This window comes from Hyperoodon ampullatus, assembly GCF_949752795.1.
Source record: "Hyperoodon ampullatus genome assembly, chromosome: 10".
Taxonomy (NCBI): domain Eukaryota; kingdom Metazoa; phylum Chordata; class Mammalia; order Artiodactyla; family Ziphiidae; genus Hyperoodon; species Hyperoodon ampullatus.
The window spans coordinates 92,059,821-92,078,076 of NC_136923.1; the positions used below are offsets into that span (position 1 = coordinate 92,059,821).

Sequence of the window (18,256 nt, forward strand, 5' to 3'; positions counted from 1 at the left end):
AGGGGCTTGGATGTAGGAGATGTCTGGCAAGAAGGATCTGGGAAGTGGAGCAATCGACGCGGGGGGGGGGGCGGGAGCGTAAATACCAGAAGGCCTGAACGTAGGGGACCTCGGGCCATTTGCCCGTCCTGCGGCAGTAATTATCTAGATCACGGAGGATGTTAAAATCGAAAGTCCCTTCAGGAGGCCATTTTGGATTGATTGTCTAGAGGATATTGTGGCCAGGCCACAGTGGAATAGAAAATAAGCCGTCGGCGACGGAGATCTTGGGAGAAACCGAGGGCTGTAAAATTGGCTAGGAGACACCCCAGGGGCGTCTTAGAATCTGGTTTCGATTGTGAGGTTCCCATGACCCCCAGTCTGTCCCTGAGTGAATGGAGAGGGAGAGGCGTCCCTGGTCTCAGTCTCCAATTCACGGCAGGTCGGAGGGCGGTCAGGCAATTGGGACGTCTCCACAGTTGCCCGAGGCCCGGAGAGAGGACGGAGGAGTCCCTGACGCGGCCGCGATTAGGGACAGGGAGTCCGGTGGGTAGGGACTCTGGGGTTCGGAGGGAACAAGGGAGCGGGACTTACTCCGTTTTCTGCCGGATCGGGTGGATGAGTAGAGGTTCCCTGGTTGTCTCCTGGGGGAGGGGAGGAGCGGCCCGCGCCGTAACCCGCGGGGCTTGGTACCCCTCCCGGGTTTCGGCACCAAATGTAAGGTTGGATCTTAACAAACGGCACCGCGAAACAGAGGAAAGCTTCAAGTGAGCTTTATTAGGGGGCGCTCCCGGGCGAGGTTCACTGGTCCGAGAGAAAGGGGCCAGAGAAGTCGCACCCGGGCGAGGGTTGGGCAAGATTTTATAGGGGAAGAAGGGAAAGGGGTGTGGTGAATCTGGGAGGGCGCAGGGTATTCCTTATTTGGTGGTCTCTTCGGGTATCGTGGCGATATCTGGTGCCGGTTACATCAGTCTTGGGACCGTTAGTCCCGCCCCTCGAAAGGCGGGAAGGCTGGGCTGGGTGGAAGGTCCCCAGGTCAGTTCCTGGAACTGGGTTGTCCGGAAAGTCTCCAGGTCAGTTTCTGGACCTGGGTGGTCCGGAGAGTTTCCGTCTGATGCAACCTGTGAATCTGATTGCGTTCCCCTGCCTCGGGCCAGTTGGCCTTACAATATATAGGATTTTTTTTCCATTACAAATGAGTTGAGTTAGGATTGTAGAAGAGCCTTGTCCCACCTCAGCCTCTTTCATTAACCCTTGAACTCAGGTTAAATGAAATTTGAAAAGCTAATATATTCACAGTACCTTACAAATTGGATGTGCTTGATATATGTATAGTATTGAATTGAATTTACTTCTGGCCCCCAAATTGAGTATTTATTCTAGATCTCAGTGACATTTTGATAGTGTTGTTGTTGTGAGGTTTTTTGTTTTTGTTTTGTTTTTGCCATGTTTGCCAAATGAAGAACGCTTAGTTCTTGAGGAGAAAAAAAATCCAATCATTTTAACCAGTCCAGGTTTAAAGATTGACTCCTGTAATCCTTGACTTTAACTTCATGACTTAGGATCATCTGGTGTAGACTTTGCTTTGGCTACGAGGAGTATTTTAAAGATTTTAATGCCCTGTTTGTTTTGTTGCTTTTTCTAATAAGCCCTTCATTAATTTTTCTTTCTTTGACTACTTTTCTGCTTCTCTTCATTTAGTTGGCTTTGTTTTATTTATCATTCCAGAGGATGGTTCAGTTTTCCCATGCTCTTGACTAACTTCACAAGTTGTTTTTTGGAGGAAGGACTATTAGTGTGGCAACAAAAATAATATTTGTTTAAGCTGAAGCTATTATACCAAGCAAATGTATTATTTATTTTTTTGAATTCTAGGATTATTGATGTCCTTTTTTGAAACTTGCCACAGCATATTCGTATGTGGGAATAAAAAGCTGGTTGACTAGTGCAGCTGTAGAAAATTAAAATCATGCGCCAGCTAATCTGTGCACTGTACAGACCTGTTGCCTACCTTCACAGAGCTGATCCTCCAGGGGAGGTGATAGACTGTGATTACCATCCCATATGACAGATTGCCTGTAGGAAGTACAGGGTGCTGTTGGTGCATGTAAGTGAGTGACTGTCCTAGACTTGGAGGATCAGAGAAGATTTTCTGTAGGAAAACTTAAACATCAAGTTATAATGATGGCAGTTATGCTTACCACTGAAGCCTGTGGAAGTGGAGAGAAAGCTATTCTGGTAAAGTAGGACTTGAGTATTCACTCCTTAGTAGACCTTTACTCAGTGTACCTCTTTCCCCCTCAAGGTTGGTTGGTTTGTTTGCTTGTTTATTTTTAATATCACAGAACATTCTTTCTTCAAGTCCATATAGGAAGCTGATTTTCCCCATTCCTGTAAAGACCTGAAGTATATTATCTCAATAACTCCTGAAAAGGTAGACCTTCTTTGGTGATTGTAAAAGGAACCTTTTCTTCCATAAGAAAACTATTTTTCCCCTTTTCTAACTTCCTTCACTTTTTCTCAGTTTTCCATTAGTGGCTGAAGTACTTCGAAACTCATAAAAATTGTCCGCCAGGGAAGTACTTCTCCAAATCTATATGATAGACAGGGTCCCTTACATCTTCAGTCTACCCTATTCTGTGCATAATCAGGAGATTTCTTTTCCCTAACAGTTTTTTAAACTTCTAACATCTGGTAGTTGGTTATTTACTATAAATAATCATGTTAAGTCTTTAACTGGAAATAAAAGATTCAAAGGTAGCCTTTTATGTTTTACTTCTGTTTACTTCTATATTTGATTTTCAGAATTCATATTATAAAGTAGGTATTTATGAAAGTTGGTATAATGGTATGACATCTTTGATGAGATAATCTTGGAAACAGTTTATTTTGTAGTTAAGTTTATACTCAGGGTTATGTTTATCATGGCCTTAATTGGGAAACTTGTCAGAGTTTTTAGATGATTTTAGTACAGTGTTTCTCAAACTTTATAATTTGCGTAAGAATCGCCATAAGAGCTTGTTAAAACAAATTTACATTTCTAACATGCCCTTAGGTGACACCAAACCAAGGCTGCTGGTCTGAAGATTCCAATTTGAGAACCACTTTTTTAGGCTTTTTTATAGTCACTAGATGAGCCACAGAACAAAAGGTTACATGTACATTCTCACACGTACACGTACGTGCACACACACATGATTAAAGGGGAATTTTGAAGGATCGAAATAGTTATTTCAGGTCTATCAGATTTTGCATTTATTAACAACGTTATGAGAAGCTTGGATGGCATGTGCCAAGGACATTCCTACATTTGTCTTTGCACCTTTTGCTTCCTCAGCCTATAATACTTCTCTGCTAGAAACGTATATGGCTCATTTCTCACTTTTTCAGGTCTTTGCATATATAAAATGACTATCCCCATTTTGCTTCCCTGCTTTATTGTTGCCCATAGCACTGAATCACCATATCATGTGTTACATGTTATACGTATTTGTCTCCCTAACTTAGAATCTAAGCTCCAAGAGGGCAGGAACCTGTTCCCTGTTTTTTATCCCTAGTGTTCTTGCCTGACATGTAGTATGTGATCAACAAGTATAGATTAAATGAAGAAAAGCAATGTTTGCCTTTTACCTCTGTGATCTAGATAAGATTTTAAAATATTCATCAGGGTAAGCCTCTTTCCTGGTCCGTTTATGTACTGTTTTACAGAGAAAACAGTTGGATATAACTTTTGGATAGTAAGTGCTTCCCCGAGTGTGGTATATGTGTTCCATTGTTGCTAAAGAAGATGAATCTAACTGATACGTGGACTGACTTTTTATTTTTCATGTTAATTAGAAAACAAATTTAACAAGTACACTAAGGACCCAACAGGAAACAGTTCTCCAGATGGTTCAGCTGAAATATCTTTAAGAAAGAGTCTACTCAAAGATATGGTGGTGATTAAAGGAATACATGCGGGATAGCAGGATACCCAGAGACTAGCAACAGTGGGAAGCTGCTACCATCCCTAGGACTGGATGGATAAAGGGAAGAAATTGTGTAACTGGAGTGGAGGAAGGGCTACCTGGCTGGAGCTGTAGTTTTGGAGAAGGGGCGCTTGAGCAGAGGGAGCACAGGAAGAAAGACTTCTCTTTCCTTCCATCCTCTAATATCTAATATCCTCCAGAATCTCTCATGAGCCAATCCAGAAGCCAGTTTGTTGAGACAGCCAGTCAGGAATGGTGTCAGGGCAGCGCAAGTGAAGACCAGTACAGCATCAGATTTGTGATTTGGTAGATTTTATTGTGTAGGAAAAACTGTTTATTAAGAGAAATAAAATAAATAGAAAACCATTAAATAACAGTACAGGTAAAAATCATGGCTAAAGTTTGGGAAACACTGGGGAAATAGTTATTAATCCTCATTGTATTCAGCACAGTCCACAATAAGATTTGTTTTCCTGATTCATTAAATAGCATTTTAATATTATGATATATTTTAATTATTGTCTGACTAGTACTCCACATGTATGTTTTCCAGATAACTGAATATTAAGATTTAAGTATACATAATTTTATTCTCCTCTTGTAGAGGGATTTCTTCCCTGAAATGTATTGTGATTTCCTGAAATGTATCTAATGTCCTAATCTCTTTAATTAGATTGGTGGTTCTCAAACTGTAGCATACATCAGATTCATTTGGGAAGGTTTGTGAAAACAGGTGGGCCCTATCTCCTGAATTTAGTAGGGCTGGGATTGGGCCTTAGGTAATGCAGATATAAATGGTGAGGGGACCACATCTTGGGAACCACTAGTACTAGGGTATACTGAGCTTAATTTAACTTTTCTTGATGACTTAGGGTCATTTACCCTATAGAGGCATATTGAAGTAAGGGGATATTTCCTTTTAATTACGGTTCCAGGTCAGTTTTAGCATCTGTATTTGATTTTGTTGTCAAGTGCATCATGCTGACATTCATTGTGCCACTAGTAATTCCTCTCTCTCACTGTAATTTTTTTTTAATTTGTTTATTTTATTTATTTATTTTGGGCTGCATTGGGTCTTCGTTGCTGCGTGCGGGCTTTCTCTAGTTGAGGCAAGCGGGGGCTACCCTTCGCTGTGGCGTGGGGACTTCTCATTGTGGTGGCTTCTCGTTGCGGAGCACAGGCTCCAGGTGCACGGGCTTCAGTAGTTGTGGCCCATGGGCTCAGTACTTGTGGTGCACGGGCCCAGCCGCTCCACGGCATGTGGGATCTTCCCAGACCAGGGCTCGAACCCGTGTCCCCTGCACTGGCAGGCGGATTCTTACCCACTGTGCCACCAGGGAAGCCCTCTCACTGTAATTTTGTACTGAGCTGCTCTGGGCTGAGACTAAATAAATTGGTTACATTTTAGTTGAGAAAAGAGGAGGTCTCCAAGCAAAATTCATGAGTTTCAACGAAGGAGCTTTTTTTTTTTTTTTTTAATCCATTTTGCCTGTTCAATTTTTTTTTTTTATTTTTATTTATTTTTTTTTTTTTGCGGTACGCGGGCCTCCCACCGTTGTGGCCTCTCCCGTTGCGGAGCACAGGCTCCCGACTCGCAGGCCCAGCGGCCATGGCTCACGGGCCCAGCCGCTCCGCGGCACGTGGGATCCTCCCGGACTAGGGCACGAACCCGTGTCCCCTGCATCGGCAGGCGGTCTCTCAACCACTGCGCCACCAGGGAAGCCCCCTGCCTGTTCAATTTTTACTGATTATTCTCCACAATACCTAATGCTGCCACATAAGTGACCTTTGGTTAAGTACGGTGCTAATTTTAAGTTGTTCTGTACTTGCCTCCTTCAGTGAGTAGAGATCACAGGAATCTCTGATACTTTTAGTAGCTAAACACCTTAGAGGAAGTCTACAAAAGATTTATTTTACACTAAATTCTTGCTATAGTGCCTTAACGTCACTTTGTATCAAGTGTGTCTTTTTTTTTTCTTATTTAAACTGTGTTATGTATTGAAAGCACTTTCAAGTCTTTTGGAACATGGGGAGGGGGTAAATAAATATTTAAATATAAATAATTAACAAAATAATAAACATGAATGTTTTTATAAATATTAAATCTTGGAATAGGTATAGAATCTTTCTTTCCAAAGAAACTAATACTGTGTAACATTGGCATAGAAAAGGGGAACAGTGTGGGCTTCCCTGGTGGCGCAGTGGTTGAGAGTCTGCCTGCCGATGCAGGGGACACAGGTTCGTGCCCTGGTCCGGCGGGGATCCCGCATGCAGCGGAGCGGCTGGGCCCGTGGGCCGTGGTCACTGGGCCTGCGCGTCCGGAGCCTGTGCTCTGCAACGGGAGAGGCCACAACAGTGAGAGGCCCGCGTACAGCCGGAAAAAAAAAAGGGGGGGGAACAGTGAATTTGTGTTTTTCAGTAGTGAGTATTCTAGGGCTGCTGGCTTCATGTGTTGTTAGAGATCTTACACACTGTAGATCTGTTCAAAGTTTCTGTTTGGAGGAAATGTAATTACTTTTTTCCCAGTTGTTACCTACAGCTTTTCAGATAATCAGGAAAATACTATTCAAGTGCTTATATCAGAGGTGTCTTCCATCTTTCCTATTGACAGAATTTTCAAGGCCTCTTTGTCTTGGGTTTGCTTTCAAGGTTTATGTGTTCTGCCTTAACTTTACTGTTTTTTTTTTTGTACCTGGTGATTCATTCTTTCCCTTCCGTGACTTTCTCTCTGAAATCCTATTCTGTGAAGGGAATTGTTGCCTAAAACTGATTACCTCACCCCAGCTTGTTTCTGCTAATTTTTTTTCTCATTAGTAATAAAATTATCAGTGTATGTTTCTGTTAATATTTAGTAAATTGTGAAGTGCTTTCACATTACTTCATTTGATCTTCCTTATAATTCCTATCAGGTAATAATAGGAGAGAGTGTTATTCTTATTTTACATAGAGTAAATCGTAGTACAGCCTACCAACCCCGAAGTCGATGCTTTTACTCTATCCTAGATATACCACAGCAGTTGTATTTGTACCTGGGCAAGTTACTTAACTTCACTGTCTCTCTTCATCTGTAAAGTGGCACAGTTAAAACCAATTTCATAAAATTATTGTGAGGATTAAATTGAATAATATGTTTAAACTGCTGAGAACAGTGTCTGTTCTATGATGAATGTTAATAATGCTGGTAGTTTTTATACCACATCTTTTTCTCTCTTTAAAAGTTACTGTAATAAAATTCTTGGTTTTCAGGCAACATTTGATATAACAAAATTTTACCATCAAAAAAAAATCTTAGATTATTTCTTGAGTTTATGTTGGATTAGTTGTCTTATTGCCTTTTAAAAAAATTCTAATTTTTATTTGTCTAAATTTTTGTTCTTAAAGAATGTGCAATAAAATATTTGAGGAAGCTGTTGAAGGTATTTATTGCTTCTTTTAATATGCTGGGATCAAGATGGATGCCTTTTGTCTGGGATTATAACATTTTAGTGCATATCTTACTACTAAATCTAAAATTTATATTGCTTAGTTGAAGACCTGTGGGAGCTTTTTAAAGATTAGAATAATATGGCCATTTGGGACAATTATTGGCTCATGGACATATGCATATGAAAGAAAGAAAAAGTAGGAATTTCATAAAGTATAGAATTTGTAAAATACATTACGTCAACATTAACTCACGTAACTGAATTTTAGGAAACTTTGTTGGAAACAGTTGTGTTTTGCTTGGTTTGGCTTTCTGTAAATAGGTACTTATTTAAAAGATAAATTTCTAAAACTGCCTTACATGTTTTCCCGCCAACAGGGCATTCTCAGCAGGGTTACAGAATCCGTTAAGAATATTGTGCCAGGATGGCTACAAAGATACTTCCACAAGAGTGAAGATGTATGTAGCTGCTCAGCAGACACAAGAGAGATGGCACAGTGGCCGGAAAATAGGGAAGATGACCGTATAATATATGCTGATGAGGAGAACCCTAACATGCATGATGGGAAAATCACTCCTGAGCCAACAGTCAGTAATACAGAAGGTAAATAGAATGTGGATATTTTGTTGTGAATGATAGGTTTTCATGCCTTAATTTAAAATATGTTACCTGGCTATGGTAAATCTAATTGTGTAGTACAGAAACGATGTTGGAGGAGGGTGATGATCACTTTCAAATTAGAAATCTTTTTTATTTATCATCTTTGTTGTTTATTAAGGGAGGCTGAAATACTGTATCAGTTGAGAGTGCAAGCTCTGCTGTTAGACTTTGGGTTTGAATTTTCATACCACCAATTGTTAGTCATGTGGCTTTGGTCAAGATAATCTTTGTTCTCCTCTGTACCCTCAGAAATGGTTTTGAAAAAAGTAAAGGTGAAGCCCTTTGAGTAGGTCGTGGCACTGAAGGAGCAGCATGGCAGTGCTTCCCACAGCACACGGACTTGGGTATGGTGTCACTGCAGTTGTCTCCAGTCCTCTGCAGCTAGCGCAGCTGGGCCACTTCATTAATCTTACCACTGAGTGACCCTGCATTTTAAATGCTTTTTTGGATCCATTTACGGCGTTTTTGTGGGGTTTACAAGTATTAAATAGCTTCAGCGTAACCCATGAATGTGACATATTTGGGAATATTACTCTCTCATTTCACTTTATTTTTTACAGCTTTAGTGAGATGTACTTCACATAACAATAGGACTCACCCATTTAAATTGTATAGTTCAGTGGTTTTTAGTATATACAGAGTTGTTCAGTCACCACAGTCAATTTTAGAACATTTTAATCACCATCCTTCCCTCCCCATCACCTCAAAATCCTATACCCATTAGTAGTCACTCCCCATCCCTACCCCTCCAGCCCTAGGCAACCAGCAATCTGTATACTGGACATTTCATATAAATGGAATCATAAAATATGTGGTCTTTTGTAACTGGCTTCTTTCACTTAGCATAATGTCTTCAGGGTTCATCCATGTCATAGCATGTATCAGAACTTCCTTTTTATTGCCAGGTAATAGCTCGTGGAATGGAGAAACTATATTTTATTTATCCATTCATCCGTTGATGGACATTTGTGTTGTTTCTACTTTTTGGGTATTATGAACAGTGCCAGTTTGAGTTGAATTGAAAGAGGTCTTCACATATTCTGGATATAAGCCCTTACCTGTATATGATTTGCAAGTATTTTCTCCTATTCTGGCTTCTTGATGGTGCCCTTTGAAGCACAAAATTTTAAATTTTGATGAAGTCCACTTTATCCCTCAAGTATATGTTTCTTTCAGTTTATATATTTTTTCTTTCACTACATGTTTTACTTATAATTATAAAAAAATTTTTGAACTCTGAAATCTTGTCTTGCCTAAATAATTGATGTGGATGTGCCTATTAATTTTGGTATACTTAGTAACTTATTTTCCTGCCTGGTTTGCTTATAAGGGAGAACTAGTGAGGGTGAAATGGGCTGAAAGAGTGATTCTTGTTTGGGAGAAATGGCAAACCTAAGTTTTCTTAGCGATATTCAGTTTGGCTTAGTCTTCAAATCCTTGCTTATTTTCATTAGAGTAACTTAGGGAGTTTTAATATCTGTGCTCTTCAAGATTTCTTTCTAATATATTACCACCAACCATCTTGAGGTTTTATTTGTTAGATCTCTAAGGTGACTGCTTCTATATTGTTCTCTTTTCTGGACATCAAATGGGACCACAGCTTCCTTCTTTCTTTTGACTGGAGACTTTTAGTGTGCAGCAGCGTGTATCTACAGTGACTGAAACCTTCTTTTGCACCCTAATGAGTATGCTTGTGGGGATTAACTAACTTGAAGAATTTAATTCAGGTGTGAGATTAATGGCGTTTCTCATTTTACATCTGTAAAGTTCTTTTCTGTTTGTATTTTCATTGAAATTATGGAATTAATTCAGTGGTCTGCCAAGGTTAATTCCAACTTGGATTTTATTCATTATATTATTAGGTTTGTAAGGTAGCTTTTCTGTTACGTGTATATTACACACACCTTTGTGAATAACTTCTAAATTTAAATTATTGTGGAAATTTGCAGACTACAAAAGTAAGGAGGGTAGTACAATGAACCTCCATGTACCTGTTACCCAGCTTCAAAGACAACCAGCTTATGGCTGACTTTGTTTTCTTTATTCCCACATCTATTCACCTACCTTCTCAGTCTAACTCCCCTGATTATTTAGAAGCAAATTGTGAACAACTTTCTGATATTAACTTCAAAAACTTGATGGCATTTTCCCTCTGTCTTGTCTAAGAGCTGACTCCTGCTCCTATCTTAAAATCTGTAAGTTCCAGGCAGTTCTCTTCACACAGTCTGCCTCCATCTTTCTCAAAGTATCTATTCAATAGTTGCAGTCACATAATGTGTGACTACAGTACTGTTGATAACTCCCCAGTATGATGACTATAGATCTTACTAGATGTAGCAAATCAGTTTATGTTTACTCTGTGAAACATTGCTCTTAAATTTGACAATGCATTCTCAAAACAACTTAGAGGGCTTCCCTGGTGGCGCAGTGGTTCAGAGTCTGCCTGCTGATTCAGGGGACACAGGTTCGTGTCCCGGTCCGGGAAGATCCCACATGCTGCGGAGCGGCTGGGCCCATGAGCCATGGCCGCTGAGCCTGTGCGTCCGGAGCCTGTGCTCCGCAACGGGAGAGGCCACAACAGTGAGAGGCCCGCGTACCGCAAAAAAAAAACCCAAAAAAACCCCCCAGAAAAACAACTTAAGATATACTTGTTCTTAAAGTAGTGTAAAATTATCAAAAGCTTAAAATAATTTAGATGTAACAGTCCTGAGGGTTGTTTACTAAATAGTAATTTTACCACTGTAACTTTTGTATTAATAGTAACTGAAGCTGGAGAGTATAGGACATTCTTCAAATAGCACAGTGCAGTATGACAGTTATAGAATCTGTGGCCCCTCTCAGATCTGTTGTCTGCAGCTGTCTGCTTATATGTACCTCTTTGTATTGACTGTCTTAATGATGGTGAGCCATTAGGTGTCTAGATTTCTTCTGCTAGGGTAATGAAATGGATCAGTGAGGAGAACCTCAAATAATGTACCTGTTAGATTTTTATTGATTCAGTAAGAGTTCAGGCCTCTTGAGAGCCCCACGATGGCATATCTAATATGCTAGTCAGCAGTAGATTGAAGTTGTAGACCGCATTGGCTGATTGATACTATGTGATCATAGGTGTACTCTTAGAAACTGGGCATTTATGGCTGATGTGAATCTGTAGATGATGTGGCCTTATTTAGTCTTATTATCCCAAAATGCGTCCTTCATTGGGCCTGATTTGGAGGTTAAGGAAGCTCTGTAAGTATAAAAAACTGGCATTGCTATTAGCAGCATACTTTCCAGTAGAAGTATATCATACTAGATTTCTTTTTTCTCTATAGCTTCTGTATATACTAGATTACTAAATGTCTGCCAATATCTAGAAAGTTGTCCTATCACTTTTATCCTATAGGATAAACTGCTGTAGGGATGAGAGAATGGGTAAGTGAAAAGCACTTTTAGGATATAACATACTACAAAATTAGAATACTTAATACTCTAAGAAACAATTCAGCCTGTATGTATATGAATCCTGACTGCAGAGAAATTGAAATATGATAATCTTTAGATGCCAATAGGTTTAAATGCCAATACCAGTAGATTTCGAAGCTCCAGCCAGTTTCTGTCTTAACTTGAGCAAGCTTGATAAGAAATTATTACATATACATTAAATTCTAATTCCCCATTCCCCCTCCCCGCAAGCCCCTGGCAAACACCATTGTAGTTTCTCTGTGACTTTGACTACGTACCTCATATGAGTAGAATCATACAGTAATCTTTTGTGACTGACTTATTTCACTTAGCAGAATGTCTTCAAAGCTCATTCACATTATTGTAGCATATATCAGAATTTATTTCCTTTTTAAGGCTGAAGAATATTCACTGTATGTATTTACCACATTTATTTATTCATCTGTTGATGGACACTTAACGTTACTTCCACCTTTGGCTCTTGTGAATAATGCTGTTAGGAACATGGTTGTACACATCTCTCTGAGACTCTGCTTTCAGTTCTTTTGGATATATACCCAGAATTGGAATTGCTGGGTCATACGGTAATTCTATTTTTAATTTTTTGAGGAACCACCATACTGTTTTCCACAGTGGCCGCATCCATTTTACATTTCCTCTCAACAGTGCACAAGGTTTCTAGCTTCTCCACATCCATGCCAACATTACTTTCTTTTTTTCTGATAGTAGCTGTCCTTATGAGTGTGAAGTGGTATCTCATTGTGGTTTTGATTTGCATTTTTCTGATGATTAGTGATGCTGAGCATCTTTTCATATGCTTTTGGTTGTTTGTATATCATCTTTGGAGAAATGTCTGTTCAAGTCCTTTGCCCAGTTTTTAATCAGGTTATTTGATTTGTTGTTGTTGTTGTTGTTGAGTTGTAGGAGTTCTTTGTGTGTTCTAGATATTAACCCCTTATCATATATATGATTTTCAAACATTTTCTACCATTCTGTAAGTTGCCTTTTTACTCTTGATTGTGTCTTAGTGCACAAAAGTTTTTAAGTTTTATATAGTCCCACATGTCTTTTTTCTTTTGTTGCCTGTCATATCTAAGAAATCACTGCCAAGACTAATGTCTTGAAGCTTTTCTCTGTTTTTTTTCCTATCAGTTTTATAGTTTTGGGTCTTACGTTAGGTCTTTAAAACAGTTTGGGTTTATTTTTGTATATAGTGTAAGATAAGGGTCCAGTTTCCTTCTTTTGCCTGTGGGTATCCAGTTTTCCCAAAATTATTTGTGGAAGAGACTGTCCTTTCCCCATTCATTGGCTGGTCTTGGCACTGTATCAAGGATCATTTGACCATGTATGCAAGGGTTTATTTCTGGGTTCTCTATTCTTTTCCGTTGGTCTACCTGTCTGTCTGTATGCCAGCAGCATACTTTTGATTACTGTTTTGTAATAAGTTTTTGAAATCAGGAAGTGTGAGATCTCCAGTGTTCTTCTTCTTCAAGATTATCTTGGTTATAAGTGGTCCCTTGAGATTCCATAGGAACTTTAGAATGGATTTTTCTATTTTGTCCAAAAAAAGTCTTTGGTTTTTTTTAAAGGAATTGCATTGAATCTGCAGATCACTTTGGGTAGTATTTACATTTTAACAACATTAGGTCTTCCAACCTAAGAACATGGGATGTCTTTCCATTTATTTACATCTTCTTAAATTTCTTTCAGCGATGTTTTATAGTTTTCATCATGCAAATCTTTCACTTCCTTCCTTAGTTAATTCCTAAGTGTTTTATTCTTTTTGAAGCTATTAATAATGGAGTCATTTTCTTTATTTACTTTTTAGATCGTTCATTGTTAGTGTATAGAAACAAAACTGATTTTTGTATGTTGATTTTGTATTCTACTTTGCCGAATTTGTTTATTCTAGCACTTTTTTTTTGGTGGAATATTTAGGGATTTCTGCATATAAGATATATCATTTGAAAACATAATTTTACTTCTTCCCTTCCAATTTGGATGAATTTAGTTTCTTTTTCTTGCCTTATTACTCTAGCTAGAGTTTCCAATCCTGTGTTAAATAGAAGTGGGGAACGCAGGCATTCTTATCTTATTCCTGGTCTTGGAGGAAAATCAGTCCTTCACCATTAGGTATGATGTTAGCTGTTAGTTTTTCATATATATGGCTTTTGTTATGTTGATGTTTCCTTCTAGTCTTATTTGAGTGTTTTTGTCTGCACTTTTTTTTTTTAATATAATAGCACTTGGAAACTAAATAATCCAGAATTGTTTTGCATTGCTTAAGCTGGTAAATATTTTTGAAGACAAACTTTTAGAAAGATAGTATTGATACATAGAAGAAGATTACAGAGTAATTTCCAGTAGCAAATACAGTCAAGCACCACAGTAAAGAATAGCAGACTCTTCTTACTCATTGGGGACAGTTAATGTAGGGATGCAAGGAATCATTAATCATTAGGGAATTATTAATATAGTGTAGCATGTTAATAGGTGAAATGAGGTTGTGAATTGTTTCTTTCAGGTAGATACTAAATAGGCATTTGTTAAAACTTAAAAATCTATTGTTCTTTATTTCTACTTGTAATATGGAAACCACTGCTTAATATGTCAGTCATCCACAGACCAGAAATCATGTGTCATAGTGAAACAATAGAAGCATTTTTTAAAATGTGATTTTTCAAGTGATTTTTGACTAAATTATTTTGTAGAATATGGGTGGAGATTCTGGGTTCTGTTGTCTTCCTCTGAGAAGTATTGATTCTTGTTTCAGCAAGCAGTTGTTACTGAATGATCATTGTGAACTCTTACATAGTTTTATGTTTTATTAATGTCCATCTGTGGAAAATCTAAGGTGTGTGTTAAGTCCCCTAAAGTGACAGGATTTAGCCTCCAAACTCTGTCTCCTCTGTGGCTTTTTAGATGGGTTTACAGCAGGTCTTGTTCTAGGACATGGCCCTTAGTCTCAAGGGAAAGCTCTTCTGGTATCTCAGCTGAATGCCAGGGTTATTTAAGGAGGTGTTTATGGGACCTCTAAATTCTGGCAGTCTTGGAACTTCACTGTCCTCAGCACTGCTTTTTTCCCCTAGCACTGATCAACCTTCTAGTAGCTGTTTTCTCAATTTCATAGCAGCTGCTGTTTGGTAAGCCTTAGGTGGTCTTGCTCTGTGTATGTATAGCCCGTCCACGCTCTGGACACTCCTGTGTAGACTTCTGGAGGCCCCTTTCTGTGTAGTTTTCTACTGTTCAATGCCCTTAATTCTGATTTCTGCCTACTGTATTTTGCTTTGACTCCACCTCTCTCTGCCAGGTCTGGAAATGTTCCTAGACAGCTGGGTAGTGATAGGGCTCACTGTGAGTTTTCCTTGTCCGTTTTCTGTTGTCTGAAAATTACTACCTCATGTATATTGTCCACTTTTATAGTTATTTACAGTAAGAAGGGCTAGTCTAGGGCCCCACTTATTCCAGCCTAACTGGAAGAGAGTCTTTTGGAAACTTGACAAATGATTCTAAAGTTCTTAAAAATACACCAGAAAATGAATAGAGAAATCCTGAAAAAGAGTAAGGGAAATGTGATGTAAGTCAGAGTAACTTTTACAAGCATTAAATGTGTTATAAAGGTATAGGATTTAAAACATGGTACTGGTATAGATATATATCGTTGGGGAAGGCCTCTTAGAATTTACTATGTGGTAGTGGTGGCTTCTCAATCAGTGAGGAAAAGATGGCTTACTTAAGAAGATTATTTTATTTTATTTTATTTTATTTTATTTTATTTTATTTGCGGTATGTGGGCCTCTCACTGTTGTGGCCTCTCCCATTGCGGAGCACAGGCTCCGGACGCGCAGGCTCAGCGGCCATGGCTCACAGGCCCAGCCTCTCCGCGGCATGTGGGATCTTCCCGGACCGGGGCACGAACCCGTGTCCCCTGCATCGGCAGGCGGACTCTCAACCACTGTGCCACCAGGGAAGCCCAAGAAGATTATTTTAGAATATAAACAGACTAACCATTTGGAAAACAATGAAGCTAAATCATTCCCTCACTACTTCATCATAACTGATTCCATATGGAGTCAAGATTAAACCTTATATTGAAATAAAAGCAATACTGCCAAAAAGAAGAGAGTAAAATTTTTTATTTCTCAGTCTTGGAATGGTAGAAGTCCCTGTTAAAATACGTATTATTTTCTATATTACAAAGGACACCATCAAAAAAATAATGGTTTCAACCAACAGTGAAAAAAATTAGTTGTGATATTTCAGATCATGTCACACTAATCTTACTGATCAAAAAGAAACTAGATTGGACTAATTTTATTAGCAAGATAAACTATATCAATGAGCAGTTACCAGAAGAAATATAAATGACCAATGAATAGGGAAGGGTGCTCAATATGTCATTTAAATAAATGCAGATAGTAATGATGCCACTGGACACAGTAGACTGACAGAAATCAGAAAAGGTTATTATTATCCAGTATTGGAGAGCATGGGGGAAATATACATTGTCATTTACTATTTATGCAGTATAGCTTAACAGAAAACCTTTGGATCCACAGTATCTCTCATAAGCAAAAGTGAGCATGTACTCTGATCCAGTATGACAGGGCAGTTCCACAAATTATTGTTTATCCATTGATTCTCAGGGTACCTTGCACTACTTAGGCTGCTTTATGGGCCCAATTTCAGACTTAGAGTCAGATTTTTTGTGGGTCACTTAGGCATATTTCTTAAATAATTTCTCCTCATGTTTCTCTTACATATTTAAAGAACCATGGATTTATCCAAAAAGAATACAAAGTCTGCAAGTATAAGTGCTTGTATGTTTGATAGAATATTGAGAAACAATTACATAAATAATTATGCTAAATCAGTCTGATAAAATAGAATGTGGTCTTCACATGGAATGTGCTCTGTATATGGAGACAAAATTATATGATAAATGAAAAAAACAAGTCACAGAACATAATGCATAAGCATGATTATGTGATTAGGGAAAATGTGTGTATGCATATAGAATGTCTGAGAGGATGTACAAATTTTTTTGAGATATAATTGATTTACAGTATTATATGTTTCAGATGTACAACATAGTGATTCACAGTTTTTAAAGGTTATTCTCCCTTTATTGTTATTGTAAAATATTGCTTGTATTCCCTGTGCTGTACAATAAATATGTCCTTGTAGCTTATACATTTTATATGTAGTAGTTTGTATCTCTTACTATCCCTACCCCCATCTGGTGCCCACCCACTTCTCTCTCTCTCCACTGGTAACTATTAGTTTGTTCTCTGTATTTGTGAGTCTGTTTCTTTTTTGTAATATTCATTAGTTCTGTTTTTTAGATTCCTCATGTAAGTGATATCATACACTGTTTGCCATTTGCTGACTTATTTCACTAAGCATAATACTTTCTAATACTCTCCATGTCCATCCATGTTGATGCAAAATGGCAAAATTTCATTCTTTTTTATTGACTGAATAGTATTCCATTAGAGGATATACAAATTTAATAGGGGTTGTTTCTGGAGGGATGGACTTACCTTTTTGTTTTATGACTTTTTTTTTTTTTTTTTAGCAGGAAGTTGAATGATATATTTATTTTAAAGAAGTGAAATGTTTTCAAATGTAGTTCATATAAACAAAAGAAAGTGCTAAGTAATAGAAAATTAGTATTACAGTTAATTTTTTGGATAACAGTTCTTATGTATTAATAGATATGTATATGGCTTATAACTGGGAAAAAATTATTTTTTTTTGAAAAAAACTTTTAGACTGATTTGCCAATTTATTACACTGGTAACTTAAACATGAAGAAATGGATTTCCTCATCCTTCTATACCCTGTGATTAACAGCTAAGACTTGGGAGAAAAAGACACCTAGATTGAAATCTCACCTCAGTGCATCTTTAGCTGTATACCAAGCTTATCAAGATACTTACATTCTCTGTGACTCATCTATAAACAACTGACCACAGCTAACTGACAGGATTTTGTGAGAGTCAAAGAAGTAAAGCAGATAGCACAATGTTTAGCACATAGTATGTATTCAATAACTGAAAGCTATTATTGTGATTCCATATGTACATGGGCCCCTCAACCCCAACTTTAAATTATTTTCGGACTTTAAATTCCTGAAAATGGGATTGCTAACTATATTATGAATAGAGAAAGTGGCTGGGAACTTGGTAGCTGTAGTAATGATGTTCTTGCAAATACTGCAGATAAAAGTTAATTTGGAAGGGAGCAGGGGAAAGATGCAAATCCTAGTTTTATATTATTTCTGGGTAAAACCTGTGTGAATGTGCCCACTTAAGCTCAAGGCAAGGATCTCTGAGTAGTTTTGCTTAGCTAAGTTTGTTGAAGCCAAAGGACTTTATGCTAAACAGCCTGCCCTGACCCAGAGAGCAAACTAAAGCTATGATTTCTTATTCCTCATTGGCATAGCATTAGTGAGGGGCCCACAGTGCAGGCTTTGGTGGAGATTAACTGGAAGAGCCTGTCGTCTGCCAGTAAAATATTCCCTTAGGCAAGTCTCCTAGGAGGGGCAGTTTCTACTCTATCAGACTGGTTTCTCCTTCTGTTTTCAAGACTGGGCTACTCTTGAAGTGGAAGGGGGTTGAGAGTGAGTATTCAAATTAAAGTTGCGGCTATAAGGGTTAGACTCTGTAGCCTATGAGTTCTGCTAACGTGAGGGTCATGCCTCATTCATTTTTGTGCCCCTGATGCCTCAACAGGGTTCTGCATTCAATATAATTATGAATATATGAATCCTCATAA

At 38.3% G+C, this 18,256-nt stretch overlaps 1 protein-coding gene across 3 annotated transcripts in view; it reads left to right on the forward strand.

Annotated features, from left to right (window-relative positions):
- Positions 1–18,256, forward strand: part of NUP153 (nucleoporin 153) — a gene marked incomplete at both ends in the record, with an annotated part of 79,327 nt that overhangs the window by 14,473 nt on the left and 46,598 nt on the right. For all 3 annotated transcript variants that reach the window (XM_079713367.1, XM_079713368.1, XM_079713369.1), the window contains one exon: positions 7,750–7,975. In XM_079713367.1, coding sequence (XP_079569493.1) covers positions 7,750–7,975 — 226 coding nt within the window. The remainder of the gene's footprint in view (positions 1–7,749; positions 7,976–18,256) is intronic.